At 34.0% G+C, this 25,509-nt stretch overlaps 1 protein-coding gene across 9 annotated transcripts in view; it reads right to left on the reverse strand.

Annotated features, from left to right (window-relative positions):
• The window catches only part of C1galt1 (core 1 synthase, glycoprotein-N-acetylgalactosamine 3-beta-galactosyltransferase 1), a 54,297-nt gene that overhangs the window by 6,467 nt on the left and 22,321 nt on the right, over positions 1–25,509 (reverse strand). For 7 of the 9 annotated variants that reach the window (XR_013435288.1, XR_013435285.1, XR_013435284.1 and 4 more), the window contains 4 exons: positions 24,841–25,077; positions 20,915–21,582; positions 6,035–6,254; positions 537–713 (listed from right to left, as the gene is read on the reverse strand). Coding sequence is in view for 1 of the 9 variants with exons in the window: in XM_005331785.5 (XP_005331842.1) it covers positions 17,062–17,265; positions 20,915–21,582; positions 24,841–25,077 (1,109 nt within the window). In the remaining 8 variants the exon portion in view is untranslated. Of the gene's footprint in view, positions 1–536; positions 714–6,034; positions 6,255–12,540; positions 17,266–20,914; positions 21,583–24,840; positions 25,078–25,509 lie in introns of those variants that run through there. The other 2 variants (XR_013435291.1, XM_005331785.5) reach the window with 2 other exon arrangements.

Here is a 25,509-nt window from a genome sequence, read left to right on the forward strand (position 1 = left end):
GGGGTTTTTGACATATTAAAGCTAGCAAAATAAATCAACTGTTTGCTGACTTGTGTGTTTAGGATAGGTTGGGTTGCATCTTGGATAGAATTACTTGTTGCAGAAGCGAAAGAGGAAGTGACTCTGAAAATATTGATTTTAACACACCATGCCAGAGGGTGAAACTAGCTTTTAACTCTTCAGAGAGAAAACAACTACCATCCTGCCACATAATACAGGATGGTAGTTGGGGAAAAACAAAAAACACTGTCAGTTCAAAGGAAATCCCTACTTTCTTAACTTTGTTTAAAAATAATCATCCTGATGCTAACAAGTGTGCTGCAGGGTAAAGTCACAGGCTCACGTTTTCACAGATCCTCTTTCCTTCATTCACTTCCCTTTGGGTTTCTAGGCAATGACATGGTGTAATCAAAGAGCAAATTTAGGATTTGTAAAGACTACAAAATTAGTAAGAGGCAAAAAAAAATATTCTACTGCTTACCAAATAATCCTACCTTAAGATTTATGAGATGCAGCAGATTTTTATCCCTACTCACCTTCTAAGTCTGTATTGTTCAAGTACACAGAAGACTGGATCCTGATGTGTTTTGTAACTTAACTCGGGTGACATTTCTCTGCTCCTTTCTATGTTACTTGTTCTCACTCCACACTTTGAAGCTAGTTTTCCATTTGGCAAATTTGTTGGAGGATTTGTCCAAGTAGCCTGAGCAGATCTAAATACAATAAGACATGGAATAAAGGGGATAACCTGGTAAAGATTGTGGCTTTCAGATAGAAAAAATAGTTTACTTTAGAAATAGCTGGTCACATGCTGATAGGCTCCTTTAGAAAATACAGAAATCACTTATTATCTTCCCAACTCTTTGCCTCTTCCACTTCCAAAATTGATATTTTAAAGAGATTGAAATCTAATGTAAAAACAGCTGATTTAAAATAGGAATGTGGTATGAAGGAAGTAGCAACGTACCATTTTGCTATGTTTCAAGGCTGATTAGTGTATTCAGCTGACCATGGCAGGGCTGGGGCCTAGGATGTTTGAATGCAGTGAGGTGAAGCAGGAACAGGATCTAGCTTGGCACAGCCTGACCTAGGGTTGGCTGTGCCAAGCCATCATATATATAAACAAAGGCAGGCTTTGTGAAAGTTTCTTAATATCAGATCTTAATTACAGATATCTTAAAATCAGATCATTGGGAGATTTTTCTTATGGGGACCAACTTCCAAACTCCAGACCGTACTACTCAGAAGAGAGCAAATATTTTTACCATCAGCTGGGGAACAAGCCAGTTATCCAGGAGGAATAGGGGTATTATTGAGAGTATTAGATTAGGGTGAGTGGAAATCCTCATTTCTCTTAGTACAGATATCCATTGGGCTTAGATTCTAAAGATGGAGTAGTACCTGGAATGCTTGAAGTAGGGGTGGTCAAGCTACCTCTGGTGCCTTGGGTACAGGTGGCAAAGAAGGCGGGGGACCAACATGGTGTGGAGTGAGGATCCTGCTGGAGCTTGGTGGTTCTCATAAATGATTTCTCTGAATTCTTCCTTCCGTTACTCTGCAACAGTCAGGGAAGTGTGATCTCTGCTGTGTAATAAGAGTAAGACAAGACTTTTCCCCAAGGCTACACATGATGGTAGGAGGGAAGTTGCCACTAGAAGATGGCAGTGCCCACTGGAGCAGCGATGTCATGACAGTGAATGCCCTGGAGGAGTTGGGTTGGAGGGACTCCAGATTGGGAAGATATGATACTGTACCTAAGAAACCTCTCACGAATAACCAGGCAACATTTTAAAGATGGCTATTTATAGCAGTAATGCAGGAAGGGGTTCAAGGGATAATGCCATGGTATGTAGCAGAGTCATGTTTCAGTAAGTACCTCACCTAAAATCATTAAAGCAGTGGAGTACACAAAAAATAGGCAGATGAGCAGACCAGAACAGAGTTCACATACAAATTGTTGTTTCATATATGATACGGGTGACTTACAGTCAGTGTTGAAAATGAATTATTAAAGTCTTTTGGGACAATTGGGTAGCCACTTCAAAATTATTTTCCTGTGTTAATTCATATAAGAAATTCTGGAGGGAATCAAAATTGTAAATATTAAAAAAATAAAACTCCGAGTAATGGAGGAAAACAATAATTTGTTTATAAACTTGGGAGAAATACAATATTCAATATCTCTAAGGAAAGACTAATATATTTGTATGAATAAATTTTTAAAAGTTAGGAAACATTTTCAATAATTCTCTATATACATATGTGTGTGTGCGTGTGTGTGTGTGTGTGTGTGTGTGTGTGTATGAAAATGAAATGGGCCAGTATTTACAGAGTTTGTAAAAATAAATTCAAACTTTGAGTTTGAATCATATAAACATCAGATGTTAATACAGTGATATAATAAACATTAAAAAGCTTGATAATTTTGGTTTTAAAATGGTGGGGAAAATAGTCTGTCAATTAGAAGACAATTTGGCAATACCTATAAATATTTAAATTCTTTGACCCAGCAGCAATTCCCCTGCCAGAAAAATATCCTATGGCTCTACCCACATAACCATTTCAAGGATGTTCAGTGTAATAATGGATGCAATAGGAGTCTCTAATTTGGCTCAATTGTCCATAAACAAATGGTTAAATAAATCATGCCATACCCATTCAGAGATCTAAAAAGAATAAAGTCCAAGTTATGGAACAGATTTAGACTAAAAACACTTATGTGTATAGTTTGAAAATTAAAAAATATAAATACAATACTTTTTCCCCCCAGAGGATATTACCTGTTTAAGTTTGGATGAAAAGGACTGTTTGGCAGGGAGAATGGGGGAATATTGCTTTTCATTTTATACCATTCATCTACTTTAGTAATGAATATAATGCCTTCATATTAAGTGAAAACTAAAAAAAATAATAGGATAATATTATTCCTAAACAATGTAATAACACCCTACTTGAATGTAGTTGTTTAAAATGTAAGGAAGGCAACTTCAGGAATTCTAGAGTTACTGAGAAATCAACCAAAAAATATGCCAATGAAAGAAAATTATTTCGGGCCTAAGAGAAAATGACACATTGATTTCACTTGGGAAAGAAATTATTCTGTATCAGAAGAATGCATTTTACCTGTTGCAAATATATCTTCACTTTCTCATGAAATTGCAATTGCAATTCATTCTTTAATATCTAGTTCAAATGCCACCATCTCTTTGGAACTTTCCAGATCCCTCAACCCTCTCTTCACGCACAGTCCTGCTATATGTAGCTCTTTGTAAATGCCTCTATCACATTGTAGTGAGGCTGTTTGTTCACTCACATGTCAACCAAACAGAATGTAAGGGCTCTCACAAAAGCTTTGCCATAGACTTAGTTCTCTTTTTTTCTTCTTCTATGTTTGACAGACCAGATATGTCCATTAAAAGTTCATGTTGAATGGGTAAATTAATGAATCCATCATTGAATTAATGACTGGAAGAAATAAGAGCTGCTGCTATTTTGGATTTTAGAAATTTCTTCTAATTGGATATGAAATTTGTGACTTGAAAATTAAAGACTATTTGTACATACTCTTCTCTCCTAACCAGTGTTCAATACCAATTTAACCAAACACTCTGCATGTGTTTTGCCAATGTAGAAAGAAAAAGTGCCTTGGAATTGGAATGGTCACTGTAGAGAAGTGGAAGCCCAACTTTTCAAACACCAAAGGACAGAGTAGAAGATTTTGTTCTGTCCTTTTTGGGCCTATATTCTCCTAAGATAAATGCCAGGCTTTTTGCTTGATGGCATATGTAAAAGCTCAAACCAACCTTTTCTTAAACAAAAACCCTGTTGAGGGGTCACTCTGCATCCACAAGATAAAGTGTTTTGTTTTGAGGTTTCCTTTGGGGGATAAGTGTTAGCCTGAGAACTTCTCTTTGTAGTGACAGGGTGCTCACCATTTCTCTGTTCTAAAATATAAAATTCCTATTTTGACCCAGGCAAAATAGGAAACCAAATCCACATGATTCCTGTCTCATAATGCATCACAGCCACCCTAGACAATTTATAAGGCAACTGCGTTAAAAAAAAAAAAAAACAAGTGCTAAGTGCTGAAAAGAAAAGTCTAGAGCGGGAGAACCTAACTCAGAAGATGCTTCTGGAATGGAAATGGCATTTAATCTACAATTGAAAGGACAGATACAGACTAGCACAGTGAAATGGGATTTCCAGACTGAACAGAACCCACTCCATGTTCTTTATAGTTCCCAAGAGCTCTGGTGTCAGAACCCTCAAAAGTTGAATTTCCTCATGGTCCTTTTCCAGCTCTGTCATAATAAGCATTATACTATTTCTTTGGGCTGCTATAAAAAATAAAAATTTAAAAATCCCCACAAACTTTGTGGCTTAACATAAGAGAAACTTATGGGTTGTGGCTCAGTGGTAGAGCACTCACCTAGCATGTGCAAGGCCCTGGGTTCTATCCTCAGCACCACATAAAAATAAATAAATAAAATAAAAGCATAAAATATATATATTTAAAACTTATTCTCTTATAGTTCTGAAATCCATAAAGTGAAATCAGGTGTTGGTAGGGCCATACTGTCCAAAGGTTAGAAGGAAGAATTCTTCCAGCTTTTGGTGGCTCTTGTCACTCCTTGACTTGTGCTAGCTTAACCCCAATCTTCTTCTTCCTATGGTCTTTTCTGAGTCCTTCTGTGTGTTAAATCCCTTTCTCCTTTCCCTTATAAAGACAGCTAACATTGGATTCACACCTACATTCAAGATGATTTCATCATGAGGTCCTTACCCAATTATGTTGGTGAAAAAGTTCCTATTTTCAGATAAGTTCACATTTTGAGTTCTGGGTCTATGCTACATTTGGAGTTCAAACTGCTACAACCTCCTTGAACTTCCATTTTCTATTAACAAATTGATTCAACTAATATTTATATTGTAGTACTTTCAAAATGAGTAGAGAAAAATCTAAGTAGATAGTCTGATATAGTGCTGAGACACCATTACCACACCTAAAACCTATTTGCAAATAATAGGAAAATGCAGAGAATAGATACATTTTGAGTTTTATTTATCAGTAAAAAGTATATAGCTCAGGTTTTTTTGAAAAAATAAAAATTGTGATTTGGTGCCAAGGCCACTGACCTGGGAATCACGAGAATTGAGTTATGTTGTGAGATCTGGCATTAATTGTGTTATCTTGGCAAGTTCATTTCTGGACTTGCTTCTGTTATCTTTAAAACAAGGGGTTTAACATCCTTAAGCTCTAGAAACTGGTAGATTATGTGGCAAAGGGGTCACTCATTATCCTCTATCTCCATGAACGATAAAAGACGACTTAAGCCTGAAGAGGTGTGATTCAAGGAAGATATGAAAATAAAGTAGATGCTAAGGCTTGGAGAATAACTACTGAGTAGACTTTGTCCTTGAAGTAGTGGAAGGAAGGGTGCTAAAATGGGTCAAGATGGGGCTGCTGGCGGTTTTGTATGGGTCAACCATTTCTCATGGTGAAATGTGCTCTTCATGGAGAACACTCCCCTCATCTATTATTACCAACCAATTCAGTAGTCTTTATACACTCTATTGAAGAAAGTAATTCCCATGTCAGCTTTGAGATCTTTCCCGTTCATGTATACATACCTGCTTAACTGAAATGCTGCTTAAGTGTATCTGTGGTCATTCTTTACTCCTGGTACTAAAAATCCTAATGATCTAGGGTCAGTAACTTCTCCCAACCCACTGCTTTAACTCCTTACTTATGAAAACACATAAACATGATTTTTAAAAGTTCAAAATACAATACAATGAAGAGCAAATCTCCTCCCCATCCTAGTACTACACACCAGAGGTAATCACTCTGGGTAATTGTATATATGGTGTTATATATATATGTTGTATATGTATGCTTACATTTAGTTGTAGATAGACATAATACTTGTATTTATTTTTATCTTATTTATTTATTATAATCAAATAATCACTACCAGTCCTCTTCCCAATTGTCTCTAGATTTTTCAAGAAGTATCCACCAACGTCAAGTTACCTGACTTTCCTCATTTGCCTTTATATTTAAAATCCAGTTGGCTTTTGTTTTTGTATCCCTCTGAGAATTTGGTAGATTTTGCTATAGAGAAGCTTAAATCCAGTCTTTCTTCCTCCTCTGACTTCCATTTGCAGAGAATGGTGACTTTATTGTTGCTTAGATGACTTTTTTTTTTCCCAATCTGGGTCAATCTGCAGATTCTGGCCAAGCTCAAGAACAACTATATTTAAAAGAATATTTATAATATTAAAATTAGCATTTACTACATATTTAGCTTACTATTATATTTGTATTTATGTATAGTTAGATGTCCGGGATTAGTTTTGGGGATTGGGGCTTGGAATATTTTTAATTTTAATCTTTGTACTTTAGTGAAAGAATGTCTAAACTTGTAATGGATCTTCTCAACTGAGTTATCATTGGTCTATCAAAAAATCAGGAATAAATAGACATAAGAAGCTTAATTTTGGATGAATTTTCTGACTTTTGCTTTTCTGTATGTTTTGAAGAAAATTATCACAAAGGGGGAATACATTTTGAATATTTAAAAAGAGGATATGGTTTCTTAACCTTCACCTCTTGATTCTGACAACTTGGTGGCCCCTTTCAATAAGATTCTGTTGACTCCTACTCTCTTTCTGTATAACATCTGTTTCTTTTACCTCCCCTTTCTTATATGCTTCAGGTTAACAAAATAATCAGTTCTGATTTTAGTAACATTTGAGATTCTTCATTAGGCATTCAGTAGAGAAAGCTACTGCCACCTAAAAGAAACCTGTCTTGTAGTACATATTCAAGATGTTCAACTATTATCAAATTAGGAATTCAGAATGTTCAATACCTAATGTACCAATGAAAACTTTATTTCTCATTCAACTTGTGGGTTATTTCTGTTCAATTATTTGTAATTATATTCCTACAAAAGGATTTTTTCTTTTGCATTCTGGGGTTCTATAGAAAGAACATTATTTTAGAATTCATCTATTAAAAGGCACTTCAGGATACGCAAATATATGAGTAAAAGAAACCACTCCAGGAGAGGCTAAAATCTGTGTAATACATAGTACACTCTAAGACAATTTGCAATGAGTGATTAAGATACAAACTAAAACTCCACAGAACTTTGAAAATTTTTGCATACATTGTTAGTAAAAAAAACTTTTTAAAACATGTACCTTCAATATGTAAGCATTAATTTATCCATCTCTTATATATATTAAAAACATGATGGACATAAGCACAAATGTATACATATGCCCATGAAATCAAAGAGGATAAAAAGCTAGTAATCTGTTCATACACCCCTGGAATATTTGAACAGTGCTACAGAGCATAATAGAGAAGGAAGAAAACAATTCTGACTATGGAGAGCTAGGACTGCTTCATCGAAGAGGTCATTTTTACTAAGTAAGATCCTGACAGGGTAGCAGGACATGAAGTCATTGGTTACAAGAAATTAACTGGGGTTTAAAAAACACTGGCAAATGAGAAATTATCTCCCATCTGATTCAAAAGTATGATATGTCAAGATTATTATACTTTCATGTATAACTATTTAAAACAAATAAAAAATAAATTAAAAAATTAAAAAAATAAACACTGGCATCAGGCTGGGGTTGTGGCTCAGTGGTACAGTGCTCGCCTAGTGCATGCGAGGCTCTGGGTTTGATCCTCAGCACCACATAAAAATAAATAAAATAAAGGTATTGTGTCCAACTACAACTAAAAAATAAATATTAAAAACAAAACAAAAAATACTGGCAATCTCACTCCAGTCAGAATGGCAATTATCAAGACTCTAAGTAGCAATAAATGATGGCAAGGATGTGGGGGAAAAGGTACATTCATACATTGCTGATGGGAACCTCAAATTGGTGAAACTACTATGGAAACCATTATGGATATTCCTTTAAAAACCTGGAACAGAACTACCATTTGACCCAGCTATCCGACTCCTCAGTTTATATCCAAAGGACTTAAAATTAGCATACTACAGTGATGCAGCCACATCAATATTTATAGCAGCTCAATTCACAATAGCTAAACTATGGAATGAATCTAGACGCCCTTCAATAATAGATGAATGGATAAAGAAACTGTGGTGCATAATACACAATGAAATATTACTTAGCTTTAAAGAATGAAATTATGGTATGGTATTTGCAGGTAAATGGATGGAGCTGGAGATTATCATGCTAGGAGAAATAAGCCAATTCCAAAAAAACCAAAGGCCAAATGATTTCTCTGATATGAGGATGCTGATCCATAATGGGGGGCTAGGGAAAAATGGAGGAACTTTGGATTGGGCAGAGGGGAGTGAGGTAAGAGGAGGGGGTGCTGTGATGATGGGAAAGATAGGGTAATAATGTCATCTCATTCTAATATGTACATGTATGATTGCATGACCATTGTGACTCTGCATCATGTACAACCAGAGAAATAAGTTGTGCTCCATTTGTGTACAATGTGTCATAACTAATCAAAACAAATTTAAAATTAATTAAAAAAATGAAAAAAGGCATACTGCTATTATGTATAACTAATCAGAACAACAAAAAGATATGAGCATGTAACTCATGATTAATTCGACTCTGTGTTAAATCTCCACTGCCATAGGGGGGAAAAAAAGGATTTGTAAACAAAAACAAAAACACTAGTAAAAAGGGAAGACATGTTTAGGGAAAGTTATCTTTCCATTGTTAATCATAGTACACATAGGATTGTTCTTAATTACTTAATTACTACTATCTTATTCCTAATTCATTTATGTACTGAAATGCTGATTCTGCACCCAAATAGTCTTAGTAAATTCATTTCATCATCTACAAAATGGGATAGTGGTGCCTGCCCACCAGGACTATAGTTAAAGATTAAAGATAATGCAATACAAACTAATTAGCACATTGCCTGAGTATACAGAAGGTGAATTCCTTGAAACAACAAAAATCATTCACCACTCAAATATTGGTTAAATGTTGATTAGAAGTTAAATTTGCCTGTAGTTGAGCTTTTGGGTAGTAAGTAGCAATAAACTAAAGGGGGATTACATCCTAGGGGGTCAGAAGGTGGAAGGTCATGCCACCTGAAGAATACAAACTTCATTCAAAAGGTAGAAATGAACGTTTCTGAGAGGACCATTTTAATACTGAAACAAATCTACATGGATGTTTCTCTCTCCAAACTAAGACATGGAGAGAATGTATAAATAAATAAATTTTTTTGTGGGGGTGGAGGGGGTACCAGGAATTGAACTCAAGGGCACTCAACCACTGAGCCACATCCCCAGCCCTATTTTCTATTTTATTTAGAGACAGGGTCTCACTGGGTTGCTGAGGCTGGCTTTGTACTCGCAATCCTCTCGTCTCAGCCTCTTGAGCACTGGGATTACAGGCATGCGCCATGCGCCTGGCTTGTAAAAATATTTTTTATATTTTTTCCTAAGAGATGTTTCATTCTATGAAATATACTTTCCATTCTTTTTCTGGTTATCGTTTGTCAGTTCTGAAAATCATCAAGATTAGAAACCTAATTAACTATGATGTTAGAGGACCAGTCATTTCAGTTCCTAGGCCACTATTGATTTCATATTTAACAAGGTAAGAATTTGCTATCTAATTAAAAAGAAATGGATCCAAACCAATAAATGAATGTATATCTCCTTGAGGTCATCAATCCGTAGGCTAAAATTAGGATTTTTTGAATCTATTTTTAAATGCTTGAAGGCCTCAATGCTGGTTACCCTCCCTAATGAACTCTCTGTACCTCATCTCATTGTTAACACTGCATGTTGTACAACTAGGAAGAAAAGCTTAGTGCCTCTCACATATCTCCTGACCATTTCAATCTGAAGAAGCTGTGCTTTCTTTCAACTGGGCAACAACTGTTTCCCACACTAGCAGGACCAGAAATTCTGGCTGGCAATTATAAGAGATGCTACCTTTCTATGACAACTATCCCTGCATTACATAACTCTCACCTATGTAACACATTGTGACTTAACCTCACCTCAAGCAAATGAGAATAGTCAGCCTCATTGTTTCAAATAGGTGGGAAAAAAGAAAAAACTTGTAACTCTCTTCCTAAACTCTATAAGTGTCATTGAAAAATCTCAGGCACCACTTTTGCCAGAGATCACATCAATTGGGGGTAATAAAAGTTGGACCTGATTCTCACTGGTTTTCAAGCAAGCACCTCTATTTTCACTGGGTAGGTTCTAGATAGCATGTGTTAGCATGTATTCTCTAAGTCTCATCTTTTTCTTCTCTTTTCAGTGGCTTCTAGAAAAGTTGCTTAAATTAGTAAGAGGAAACTTAAGTTCAAAAAAAATCTATGTAGTTTCAAAAAAGTTTTCAAAAAACATATCTACCAATGGAAAATGGGAATAATAAAAATTGTAGGAAATAAAGATCTATTGCCAATGAGAAAAAAAGGCAGGGGGAGAAAACACAAGGAGTAAGGGGGAAGGTTCAAAGAGCCAAAGATTCAAATGCAAAGGGAGGAGAAATTCAATTGGGCAAGTAGATTTATAAAAATTACTTTATAAGCCAGAAATAATATCTGAGGCTGATTATTCTAAACAGTTACCTGGAATAAAGTTGCTTATTATATAAGCCTAACCAGCATGAGAAAGTTTTAATATTTTAAAGTCTAAGTACTAAAATACAACTATAACCATGTTTTTCTGTCCCTTGTTTTCCATCCTACTAAACAGTATAACAACAAAAAAAGATAGCCTTATGTAGAACTCAAGTAAAAGTTGAATCATTCCCTTACAAACAACTTTCAGGATTTCATCATCACCTCTCCACAATCTAAAAATGACAATGAAATTAGTGGAAAGTGACATTCAACAGTTGACATTTTAGAACTGAATTTCATAAAGACAATGAGTATTATGTTACTGCAAAGTAAGCTGCAGGATTCAACTGCACTATATAATAGGGACAACATGTATGAGAAAGTGTATTAATGTCCTTGAACAAATTTTCATTGCTAGAAAAATAACAATACAAGAAGTATTAGCACAAACTGGTTGTTCTTTTGGCAAAAGAAATAATGCAATATAGACAGTTTTAAGAACAGTAAAATTCTAGGCAGCAATACTAAATCCATTAATAAACCAAACTCATGGCAAAACAAGTTTCAGTCATATTTTACTAATATTTCCAGATCTGAAGAATACCAATGATGCTGAACTTTAGTTATTAAATGTTCACTCAACGAACTATTCAAGGAATTTCTCTTGGACAATCTTTATTATCAGCATCATTAGATCTGATGAAAAATTTGAGGTAGTCCCTTTCCTTTAGCAAGAAGATAAATTCAGCAATAATCCTCTTTTCTCCCCAGTCCTGAGATTATACTTTTAGGAAAAATATGTAGTGAAATCTGTATGAATTTAGGTAAATAAATCTACTTGCACAACTAAATACAGATCATTGGAAAAGATATTATTTCATATAATTCTGCTACTAAAGTCACACGAAATAGTATTTATCTCCTTAGCTCTTCTAAAGCTGCCTAATCCAAATAACAATGTATATCTTGTGTGTGTTAAATATGAACATACAGGGTAGCAGGTTACTGAAAATTGAGGAAGATAGGCAAGACTCAAGAGCATTATGGACACTGTTAACAGTTTGCCTAGGAATAATACTCAGTAAATTTTTTTCATACCCTGAAATCAGACAAATTTAGTATCAATAGACTTGAGCTCTGGATGAAATATGCCTAAAAATACCAAGGGTTTTTTTTTTTTTCCTACAGATCTTATTTCAGTGAGCCTTCGTGATATGCCCAAAGCATGAATAAGAAAACATTCTAGCAGCAAAGAATTTGACAGATATGGAACTTTTGAAATATAAAAAATGTCCATCATTCAGGTTTCAGCTCAAATATTACTTTCTCAGAGGTCTTCCTTGAGGTCCCATCCAGAAAACTGCTCTATTATATAATTTTATTTTCCTAATATTTTCTGATGTATCTTGTTCACTCTTCTATTGACTTGTTTGTTTTCCAACTCTAAGGCCCTGTAAAAACAGGGATTTAATGTATGTCTTGCTTACCACTATACTTCTAGCGGTTGCTTTTAGGTACAATCATCTGTTCAATGAATTTCTTAGAGTACATGATAAATGAAAATATACCAAATAGAAAAGTAATCTGTCTTCCATCTACACACACACACACACACACACACACACACACACACACTCTCTCTCTCTCTCTCTCTTCCCCCACCCCTATCCCCCACTCCCTCCCTCCCTAGCCCTCTCTCTCCATCTCTTTCTCACCTGAACTATACAGAAGGTATTCTAATTTTTTTAAGGAAAATTATCCTAAGTTACAGTGGAATATTTTGTTACCTTAAATGATCTATATTTCAGAAAAAACATGAAAGGTTTTTCAAACTGAAAACCTTGGACAGAAAAAAACCCCATAACTACCCATAAAAGAGTATTAATCCCACAACTTTTATCTCGGTTACAAATAATCAGATGAAACACTTTTGAACATGGTAATTTATTTTATGCAGTTGTTTAAATCCATTGTTTAAAAATTTTCAAAAGGCACTTTAAAAAACATTTAAAAATACATTTTTTCTGACTTAATGGTGATCACTTAAAATAAGCAAGTCACCAAACATTTTTAAACCATTCATAACACAATTACTTTTAAATAATTTTTAAATTCCAAAACACAAACATTCACTATATAGTACAACACACTGCTTAGCAGTAAGATTAGTTTCCCTCTAATATACTTCACGTAGATTATTAATTTGTAGGGCCCTGCAAAGTCATTCAAAACTAATATAAACTGAAACTAGAGAGGAAGGGGGTTGAAGTAGCACAATTCAATTCTACAACTACTTTCTAGAGTCGGTTTCTCTAAGAGAATTGGTAAACATTCTTATTTTAATCTGTTAAATTTTTTATTTCAACTGATATATAAATGTGTCATTTTAAAATCAATAGATGTTACACTTAGCATAAAATATACCACAGTTTATCTCCCAGATTTAAGTATGTTTCTGTCAAACCTACTATAAAGAAGTAGAGAAATAGCGCAAATGAGTTTTATTTTTAAGAAGAGGGTGAGTAGGTAAGATTCAAGTAACTACCTCCTTTAATAAAGATGGAGGGTTAGTTTAAAATTGTAACTTTTTAAGTAGGGCAAGTATCCTGAGAGCCAGCAGGCATTATTTGTTTTTAGACGTTTAATCCTAGGGAAACCTAAAGTTAGTAGGTATAAAATTATCAGCAAGTCATACATACAAATTCTAATTACCTGTAACAGCCAAATTAACCTTATGAAGGCAGCATTAAGAGTAACTAAAAGTGGTACTTATAAAGGAAATAAAGAACTTCAATAAATACAAAGGAATAGAAATTAACAGAATAATAATCTAATGAACTGAAAATTTAAATGAAGAATAAAAGGCTAGACATGATCTGATCAATTAAATGAGGGGGGTCTTTCAAGTACAACAGTGCCTCAGTCTGCTAATACAGCTTGATAGTAGGCTCAAGGAAGTGAAAAATAAACAATTATGAAAATAATCAGAAAGTTTAATGCTCAAGTCTAATTACCATATTCAAAAACATTAAAAACTGGTCAGCATTTTCTAATCTTATTACAGTGACAAAAACTCCTGAAAATTAAGGTATTTGAAAACAAATTCTGGAACAAAAACCCTGCCTCAAACCTATGAACTTCTCACCTTTGTAAGTATACTGTATTTAAAAAACATAAGACGGCAAAAGCCTTATGCTTTGAGACCACACTAAAATCATTTATCCAAATGACAAAGATTTTAAGCTAAAATGGTGAATCACCATGAAATCCTGTTTTATGTGCTTTACCAAGAACTTGGAATTATTTTGCTTCTTAGATCATATAAGTTAGTCAAAATCTTGAAAGTGATGAAATTTAAATTGATGGTATGAATTAGCAGAAAAACGCTTTGCATTTTATTAAATAGCACTTTGCTACTTCTATTTAAAAAGTTTTAGTAACAATTGTGGCTGGCCTCAAACTTGCAATCCTCCTGCCTCAGCCTCCCCAGTTGCTGGGATTACAGGCATTCTCTGCCATGCCTGGCTAGTTGTGGATATTTCTTATGACACTAATGATGTATGTTTTAAATGAATTACTGTGTACTAATTAGCACTAATCCTTCCTGTCCAATGTGAAATTACTAAACTTGGGAGAATTGTAGATTTTACTATAGGTCTCAATATTAGTCAATATGGAGAAGCTAAAGTGTATTGTCAAAATCAATGATCCACAGACTCTTTAAATTATCTTTTAAGTATTTTACCTTTAATATAGTGTCATCTTGGACTACACTCATTCAAAATATTCTGTGTCTAAATCTTTGAAAAAATTATTTATCCATGGAGTAGTAATCCTGAGTGTTTGAGACTATTTGCACCAGAATCATGTAGGTAGCTAGGCAGTGGTTCTCCTCCTAAGATCAGTAAGACTCGCCTACATGGTTTGTTTAAACAGAACTACTAGCTCCTGTCCTGGAATTTCTTTCTGATTTAGGAGGTCTGGGCTGGGGCCCAAGAGGGGCTGCATTTCCAACAAGTTCCCAGGTGATGCTGACTCTGCTTCTTGGAACTACACTTTGACAACCACCACTCTAGATTATCTGGTAAGAATGTAACTTCTACCTCCCATGCTAAAAATCAGAGTTTCTGGGCTTAGGGTCTTGAGACCATTTAGACAAGCTCCCAGGCAAGAGCGTGAGATAAGAATCGCTATGAGAATTTGGCTGGTCAATATGACTATTACTGGCCAATATGTCAGAGGTCATACCATGTATGTGAAAATGGGAATAATACTAAATGACTAACTCCAAGGCTAATACAAGTGAGAGCACATAGAATGAGTAAAAATCCAACCTCTGTTACTTACTAGCTTTGTGACAGTGAAAAAGTTAATTTTCTGAACCTCAGTTTCTTCATCTGTAATATAGGAATAACACCCAATATGTGAGGATTAACTCATGTACACAGAGTAAAGCACAGTACCTGGCACACAGTAGGCACTAGATAAATACTAGCTATTACTTATTATAAGATATATACAAAATATTTCAGTATCTGATTTGATCCCTTCCTTCATTTAATATTTATACTCTTTAAGATTACAGAACAATAAAATCTTATACTTATTGCTCCCTATTCTGAGCCAGACAGTGTTCTAAGAGCCTTACATATATTAACTTATTTAATCCTCAAAAAAAATCCTGTGAGGTAGGTAGTATTATCATTCTTAATTCACAGATGAGGAAACTGAGGCACAGAGAAATAAGTAAATTGTTCAAGGCTACAAAAATAATTAAGTGATGGAACAAGGATTTAAAACCCAGGTAGTCTGACTCCAGAGCCCAGGATTCATTGCAGCATTCATTTCCTACAAGTGAATTTTAAGATTTTTGAATGTTCATGCTAAGCCATTTACATTTCTAGTAAAGAAAGCAGATAAGTCCATGTCCACACCATGGTAAATAGTTGTTCAAAGAACAGAATGAATGGCCTTGAAATTTTGCCAGATGGAATGAACCATCATGAAATCAACAAGAACAAATGTATTGGATTAAAAAAGGTGTTTGTTTTCACTACATGGACATGGTACTCCATAAATAGCCACTGAAATGAACATCCTCTCAAATATACCACCCAGAGAAGTCATGGTTTTGACGTGTTTTGGCACATGAATATATTAGCCAAGCAACAGTCAATGAAGGGACAACCATGTAAATTTAGCATAATAAGAAATGTAAATCGTATGCAACATTAATAATAATCTTAATTGTTTTTTGATGGCAGTCTTGAATGGGTATTCTGCTTTGTTAGAATTACTCACTGGCAAGACAATTATCCCGAAGTAATAAGTCAGCATCAAACTTAGAATTAAGTATTTGGTCTTTTAATTATATGACATTTTAGTTTGTTTAAGCACTCTGTATTTTCTAATGTTTTAAATTAACTGGTCAAAACCTGCATTGAAAATATTTTGCCAGTGTATTAGCCACCTCAGACTAAAAATGAATTTTAAAATGGCTTTAAACAAGTTATGAAAGGCACAAACAAGTTCTCATCTTAATAGGATGAGAATGAAAGGAATAATATTCATGTAGTTGGAGTTTTAAATAATCGATTGAAAATGTCAGCAATACCTGAGAATGGCACTGATACAAGAAAAGCATGCCCAAATAGCTTTAATACCCATAATTAACAATGGGTAAACCTGAAAAATATTTTAAATGCATGTTAACAGAATGATATTAATGCTTTGTAAATAAACATTAATAGTGGAGAACAGTATTTGAGAGTGGTTAAATATATTTGGTGTGGAGGGAATAGGGACCAGGTAAAAGATTAATTAGAACCAAGTATATAATATAGTCAAGGCCCATGATAACTTTGAAAATGTAATTTTATTAATGCACTTTAGGATAAGTGCCATTCTTATTCTACCTTCTTTTTGAATAAATATTGCTGATTATAAATAATCACAGCAGAATTTTCATTAGACAACTGTGTGGTGGGATTGTTTCATTTATATCACACAGCAAATGAGTATAAACAACACTGAGCAACGATATTTCCTTCTAAATTTAAGGCAGATCTGTTTAGCATTGTGTATGTTACATGGTACAGTGCAGTTTTAGCAAATTTAACTGTTTCAGTTTTTCAGTGACAATATTACACACAGTCAGGAGCAGGCAACAAAATCTCTTCTAGTTCTTCTACCTTGCCACTGTCTTAAGAAAACACGTATTTTTCATATATATGTATTTATATTTATATATTACTGTATCAAAACACATTTTAACAGACTTCACAGCTCATTTAAAGCTTAAGTTTACAGTCTTTCAGTTGAAAGATTTCTATATGGAATGTTCTCATAGAATGAATTTCTCATTGGGATTTCAGGGTTCTATGTCAGAAATGCAGAAGTTCTTCACTGCAATGCTGGACATTTTACCTCGGTTCATTCACATTTTTCTTTCAAGGGTTTCCTAATTTTACTTTTGTATCTTCATTTTTGTTTTCTTGATTTATTTCCTTTAATATATTCTCAGGTAAGGCAGGTTGATACCTATATAAATAACCATATGGACGAAGATGATAAACGAGGTATTCTAATTCATACATAGTTGTAGAGTCAACATAGTGAAAAGAAATTGCCAGATCAGAACAGCAACCAGGACCCTAAAAGAGCAGCAGAAACAGGTATTGTTAATCAACAGCACATATGACATTATAACACTCTTAGAGGGTATACACTAATTTAAAAGAATCCAAGCATTAAACTGGCAAGGTAAAACAGAAGCACCTAATTTTTAGACCTAGAGGAAAAAACCAAAAGTACTTTGAGTTCCTAATGGTTTAATACCAAACATGAAATTACCAAAGTATTTCTAACTGATACAATATTCTTTCACACTCTTCAGTGTTTCAGCAGATAAAATTATTCAAACTTCCTCAAATGAAAAGCGCAGGTATACAAAGAATTAAAACTAGATTTGTTTTCAACTTTTGCTTTTACTTCATAATTTTCTTACTGTAGTTTTTCACTTGGCTGAGACTCAGATACCTCTGGAGCATTCAACAACTACAAAGCCTTGTCCATTATGGTCTGCAACCTAATACTTTGTCAACCCAAATAGTATAGTATGTGAGAAGAACTTTCAAGTCAGACCTCGATTTGAATACAAATTTGAGTATACGTACTTGATCCTGGGCAACTTATGAAATCTCCAAAAGTTTCAATTTCCTTATCTGCAAAAGGTGTTTACTAAAAGGAGATCTTTTTATAGAACCTTTTGTAACCTTTTCATAGAATCTTTTGAGGCCCTCAGGTAAGCTGGTCAAATTTAAACTTTATTCAATTACATAATTCTCATTAATTCCTAATAGGGTTGGTGAACAGGTTTAATTCCAGCACCAGTCTTTGTGTTTTTTTATTATTATTTTAACACAATATCAATCTCAATCTAGGATAGGAATTAGTATCTGAATAATAATAAAAAAAAAAAGACACGATCTGATGTTTCTGTCAGGGCAGCAAATTCCTAGAGAAGGTTCATGCTGATCTATTCGATTAGATTAAACATTTAATCTATTTTGCTCATTATCCCAGATGTGAAACACCTATAAAAACTTAAACATAGTATATAATATATAATACAATTACATAGTAATATTAATATACCTATATAAGCTTTAGACTATGATTTCCACTTATTTTAACTCTTAAAAAGGAAGACAGGATATAAGGATATATTATGGTTATAAAATAATCTCAATTTTGTTCTTTTGCTATTATAACGTATGTACCAATTATCAGATATACTTAGTAATACTAATACACATTTTGGTGTATTAGATGCTTTGTAAAGTTTTTAAATTTTAGAATGTTTTTTAATGGGAAAGGGGGCAGAAATAAGGAAGGTCAAGTAATCTTGAAATGGTCAGAATATGTTAAGAGATCTGTTTTTCCAAAGAAAAATGGATTATCAAAAAGCATATCGGGATACCTACTTTACAATCTAAGAAATTGTTGTAGCTAGAATAAGCAATAAAATGCTAGCATAAAATTACAATAGTCTCATTACATAGAAATGAATCTTAAAATTCATTTATTTACATAGAATTTTACCTCAACAATGGAATATTTACTTTAACATACCCACCCTAATGCACTTCTTTTGGTACACATCCTATCAATCACTGAGGAGCTCCTTAGCAGTACAATGGGAAAGACTTTTTAAAAAAAATAATGGTGGTTTGCAGCACTACCTAAATTATTACCCGGTTAGTCAAGTTACTTAACTTTCCTGAACTTCAGTTTTGTCACCTATTAAATACAACATCATTTTAAGGATTAGATGCCACGTCTGTATAATACAAACAAAGGTGGTTGACAGCAGCAACAGTAGTGATTTACCTTAAAATTTCCTTTTAAAGCTAGTTATGTTAAGCTTGGGCCAGAAGCTTTAGGCCAGAGTTTCTTAACCTTGGCAATGAGTTTTGTACCAGATAATTCTTTGTTGGGGGATGGGACTGTTCTGTACATTGTGAACAGTTAAAAATCTAATGGATTTCTACTTACTAGGTTGGAATAGCAACTTCCCTTCTAGTTTTAATATATATTTTTAATACATCTTTTTTTAGTTGTAGATAGACACAATACCTTTGTTTATTTTTATGTGGTGTTGAGGATCAAACCCAGTGCCTCACACGTGTGAGACAAGTGCTCTACCGCTAAGCTACTACTCCAGCCCAACCTCCTAGTTTTAACAACCAAAAGTTTCCAGACCTTATCAAACACCCACTGAGTATCAAAATTGCTCCTGGTTGAAAGCCATTATTCTAGATAATGATTTGAAAGCACTGACTTGTGAAGAAGAGAGTAGTATCATGAAGTGAACTGTTAGTATGTAGGGGCCAGACAGAAGAAGGCATAGGGAACTAACAACAGAATTGAGTATAAAACTAGGTTTCATGATTCCTAGCACATTCACTTGTTCAATGCAGTATATTTTACAACCGTGGAAAACTAGAAAAACCAACATGAATATCCAATGGACAAATTGCTGTATGTTCATAGATTACTACACAGCAGTTTAAATTAATGAAGCTAATGCATGTATTAATGTATCTCAATGTGTGAATTGGGAAATTGGTAGAAAATGCAGATGGTAAAATTCTATTTATTTTAAAAAAATATTTAGGGATACATAAGTATGTATAAAAACAAAAACATGCATATCAAATTCATGATAGTGTTTGATTCTGTAGAAAGTGGAATGGGAACTAAGAAGGATATTAAATAAGCCTCAACTGTAACACTTTTTTTCTTTGAAAAGATCTGAAGCAAATATGGCAAAAGATTAGTATTTATTAAAGTTAGATGATGAATATAGTTATCGTTATTCTGAAATGTTTATAAATTTAAAATATTTTACAATCTAGATAAAATTCTCAGGAATGTAAGCTAAGGTACAAATGAAGAAACTGAGGTTCAGATTTTAGCCAAATTCTGTCCATTCAATGTCATTTAACTCTTAAATAGGAGAGCAGAATTTGAACCTCAGTCTTTTCATGTTGTTTCTGAGGAATAGAAGGATCTTTAACCAGGGGCTGGGGTTGTGGCTCAATGGTAGAGCACTCACCTAGCATGTGTGAGGTACTGGGTTCGATCCTCAGCACCACATTAAAAAATAAACAAAATAAAGGTAGTTAAAAAAAAAAGTTCTTTAACCAGATCATCTCAATCTACTCTCTAGAATCACTCAGGTTTTTCTTCAAAAGTTATATTGGGCCAGTTGTGAGAGTGCATGCCTGTAATCCCAGTGACCTGAGAGGCTGAGGCAAGAAGACTGAGGCCAGCGTAGGTAACTTATCGAGACTGTTTCAAAATTTGAAGAAAAAAAAAGCGGGGGAGGGGGATGTAGTTTTAGTGATAGATACCTCCTAGGTTCAATTCTCAGTACTAATAAAAAATTACCCCTTAGGATTTCCTTAATCATCATCCAACAAAGTATATCATCCACTATAGGTCATTCGTCACTTTCTTAACTGGCTTTTTTTAACTCCTATTACTTACCACTACCTAAAAACATATCTTTACTAGTCTCCCTGTTCATTATGTATCTCTTCATCTAAAATGTATTTATAGATATTTGTTGAATGACTGTGGCTGATGCCCGTTCTCATCTGCTTTGTTAAACTGCCATAGGAAGAGTTCTAGTTGTTGGTACTAAAAAAATCTACACATATTAGCTAGTTTTTTTTTTAAGTTAACAAAAGTCCATCAGTCTCAAATATTTATAAATATCAAAATTTCTAAACTTACCTCTACAGGAGGATAGTAGTTATAATTCCAGTACCAAAAGGTTTTGGGTAGATAACCTTTGATTAAGTGGTGTTCTGGTACAAAGGGATGAAAAGTTTCTTTTCCAGTGGTATCTCTGGAATCTCCAGCTTCTACGTTTATGATTTCCATGCATTTTCCCAGGGCTAAGTCTTCAATGGAGGAACTATGTGTACATTTCTCTGTTTTAAATGCATCAACAAATCTCTTCAAGGCTTCTTTGCTTAGTACGTATCCTGCTCCCCCACTCATGTAACCCTGCTTTACATAGGGCTTAAATCTTCTCCCAAAGTAAATAGGTTCTTTAGGGTCATAATTTGAAAGCAACCATCTCAAATTGTCTAGTATGACATATGTATCATCATCTGCTTTCAGAAACCAATCAGCATCTTCTAAATAATGGTCATGAACATACTGAAAAGCTTTAATTGTTTTCCAGTAGAGTTGATCTCTGCCTTCTTTGGTTTTTAATCCCACAGTAGGAAAGTCTTTATTTTCTTCTGAACTCATAAACAACACTTTATTACAACGTTGAGCCCATGTAGCTTTGACATGTTTGGCCTTTTTCTCTAGATTCTGAGGGCCTGTCATAACCCAACAAAGAATTTTAACTTTCTGAAAGAGGTTTTCAGCGATGTCTGTGTTCTCATCTATTAAACAAACATTTTTAAAAGTTACACTTAGACTGGTGCAAAATCCAAATTATGATTAAGTAAAACATTTCTTAAACAATTTCAAAAAACATCCATTAGTAATTTAGATGAAAGAAAACAACCTACTGTGAACTACATTCTGATTTATTGGTTTTATGTCAGTTTCATCCAAGGAGTTCACTAGACTCACTAGGACCTTAATTCTTACTACTCAAACTGTAATTCACTGACCAAAAGTATCAGCATCACTTGGGGGGTTTCTTAGAAATGCAGAGTTTCAGCCTTCACATCAAATATACTGAATCAGACTCTGAATTTTAACAAGTTCTGGTGATTCAGATGAACATTAGATACTACCTTAAATAGTCTCTGCTTGGTACTTTATACTATAAAGAGGACTTCAGCTCTTTTTTAGCACAACATTCACAGGAATTTCACACTGCTCTGAATGAGCTTCTCAAGGGCAGAAAAAACATGCTGCTGAAGTGACAGTTCATTTTTGAAGGTCCACTGTTATCAACTGTCCACAGGAACCCTGAGGTGGCCCTAAAACATCTCATGATTACACCTGTTTAACTTAGCAAAGGAGTTAATGTATGGCTGTGTTTACTTCTGATTGTTCTATACATACCTCATTCAAAAATGCAAATCTGCCATTCAAAAACAAAACAGAACAAGGGGTACAGGATTTCCAAGACTGTCTAGAGCAGTGTTTTTTTTCTTTTTTTTTTTTCCAGGGCCTTGTGTATTCAAGACAAGCACTTTACCAACTGAGCTATATCCCCAGCCTTAGAGCAGTGTTTTTAAAAGTATTGCAAAGAAATAAGGTGCTTCTTTAATCAAGAAAGGCTTGCTACCAAAAAGGAAGGAGGAAAAAGAAAAAAAGGTATTCAATTAAGTAGAGAGCTTAAGTACTTAAATCTGGGTGCAAGCTTCTTATTTGGTTGTTAGACCAGGACTACATTGTAAGAAGCACTGGTTCAGTCTTGAGGAAGAGCCCAATTATGATTCTAGACTAGCACTTCTCAAATGATTTTTGGTGAAGGACCAATTTTTATTTCTAATCATTACAGACTTTTAAAAAGAAAATTAAAAAATTATTAGAAAATGTGAACTAAAGAAATATAAAACATAAGCTCTAATTCTTTATTTTTAGATTCAGACAAAATACTTTGTCAGAATTATCATAAAGTTTGTCTACTCCCAACTTCAACACTATTTAGCTGCAGACCAGCATGAGTATACAAAATACACTTTTGAGTAGAAATGTTTTAGAGTGGTTATTATAAAGAAGCATACTTTTAAAGTTAAGGTTAAACACTGTATTATAAGACTTCAGTCCTGTGAAAAATTTACATTAAGGGTATAATTTGCTAGTTAACTGAGAGAACAGAAGAAATGGCTAGGTGGGGCATGAGCATGTATTCTCATGGTCCTCTGAAGATTAAGAATTCACAATCCAAAAGGATAAAAGCAGGAAAAAAAAATTCCACTATTTTTAGTAAGAAAGCATTCACTGCTCGAATACCCAAGAAACCCAATTTCTAAGCTATACAGACATCTCAAACACTCAATGGACACAGGAAATGGTATAGGTGGGAGTCACTGCTCTGTCTTATTTAGGAAAAGACGGCTTTCTCCCCACTTTTAGACCTAGCAGATATTCTCATTCTTTTAATTATTCATTAAGTACTTTGTACCAGGCATGTACTAGTCTAGGAGATGAAGGTGAGTAAAACATACTTCCTGCCACATAAAAATTCAGTTTAACAGTGGAGATTGACATGTGAAGAAATAACTGCTACATACTAACAGAATATTATGTACAAAGGTTCCATGGGCTGAAGGAAAAGAAAGTAGTAGATGATAAATCCTATACAGCAATGACATAAGAACTTGGGATAATATAGAAAATAGAACTTAAAATGAGTAGAACTCGTCAAAAGAAAGAACAAAAGATATGGGAAAATTCAGTTAAGTGCAATTATGTGAATATAGCTAAAGGCTTGAAATTAGGGAAAATGTACCATGGACTGAGGGGAAGAAATATCTAAAATTACATTAGAATTCAATGACAAATGGAATTGATTGATACATAAAGTAGATACCATGAGTTCATAGTTTCTGTTTCAGGCAGATGGTAATATAGGAAAAACAAGTTTTAGGAGAGAAGAAAAAGAAAAGGAGTTAAATTTTTAGCATAACATGTACTGTGTAGGCCACTGGGTGGAACAAAACGTATCAAAAAATGCACCTGCAGTGAGGCATAATATAACCTACAGGTAGCAGGGAAGTCTGACTCAAATTAATGATCTGAGACAGATATGCTACAGAACAAGTACATAGTGACCAAATTGCTCTATAATAAGAACACAGAGGGCTAGTCAGAGCTCAATCATTGTTATATAAACATTCATGCAACATGACAATTTGTTCATTGTATGCATGGTTGATAAAACAACTGGACTATGATACCTCCACCTTTGATACCTGCATGAAAGGAAGGGAAGAATTAATTTACTACTGGAAAGAAAGAAACAACTCAAAGTGTCTGGAAGTGGGCTGAAGGTAAACACTATAAGGAACAGGTGGAAATTAAAATCATAAAAGTTGACAATATTTCACATACAAAGGAAATACCGAAGATAGAAATGTGCAGAAAAACATTAAGTGGAACATGGAAGACTCAACTGAAAATATCTGGTTAAAGAGACCAGGAGAAAAATGAAGTCATTGTAACACATCCTTTGTACTTTTACTTCCCTGTTTTTTTTTCTCAAAATGATAGAAGATTACTTATATAAACTTCAATTTTCAATTTGTATCAGTAGTTAATATGTAAACATTATCCTATATTTATATTAAACATATGTAACACTTCATATTATAAGATATAACCTTGAGTTTTGCTAGAAAAACAAGACTCGGCATATACCACGAGCAAAACAAAAGAACAGCAAAACACACATATACAGATGAACCATGAAAACAAAATTGAGCCTAAAGAAAGAAAAACTTTCTAAAACTTGGTCCTTTTTCCAAATCATGGTTTCTGAACCATTTTTACTGAAAAATAAACTTAAAATAACTTATTTCCTAAATAAATATGGGCTTTAGCAATTCCTTCTCATTAGGCAAATAAAATTTTGTTTTAATATCTGGAATAATCCATAGTGATATAACAAAATTCATATAGATAAATTTCCCAACACTCAATGCTTAGACTAATATACTCCTTAATAACATAAACCATACCTTTATGTTGGCTAGAATCTGCATTGAAGTTCATTTGTCCTTGCAGATGATTCTGTCCATTATCATCAGAATGCCTAGCATGAGGATCATTATGAAGAATATTGGGCTGTGTGTCACCCTGTTCTCCCAACAAAATACTAAATAGCTGAGAGCATAAAAAAAAACCTATTACTGATCCACAGAGGAAAATTAAAAAATTCAACCAAGATTTAGAGGCCATTTCCCGAAAGTGTATTTCTGGAGGGGAAAAAAAAAAAAGGTGTTATAAAAGTATAAAGCAATATACATAAGAATAAAAAGTCTGATGTTTACAGCAATCATGGAAAGTTAATTCCTTTCATACAGAAAAATACTATAACAGTTTTTAACTTATCTCTGACTTTACCACCTTATTTGCTGCTATAACAGCATATTATAGACAATTAAATAAAACACATGGGTAATAAGTTGAATAACCATTGTTGGCTTGGATGATTGTCAGTATTTGCACACAGAATTTCCCATTCTTCCCACCAGGATCCTTCATGAACCCAAGACTGCTTGCCATGATCTTTTACTTCTTTAGTTGTCAATAACTCAATAGTACTTAAAATCTACCTTTCTTTTATAGCAATCACAAGCTACTCTATTCTCCAACTCAGGGGTTAACAAACTTTTTCTGTAAAGGAC

The sequence above is a fragment of the Ictidomys tridecemlineatus genome, chromosome 2 (genome assembly GCF_052094955.1).
Source record: "Ictidomys tridecemlineatus isolate mIctTri1 chromosome 2, mIctTri1.hap1, whole genome shotgun sequence".
NCBI classification, from domain to species: Eukaryota; Metazoa; Chordata; class Mammalia; order Rodentia; family Sciuridae; genus Ictidomys; species Ictidomys tridecemlineatus.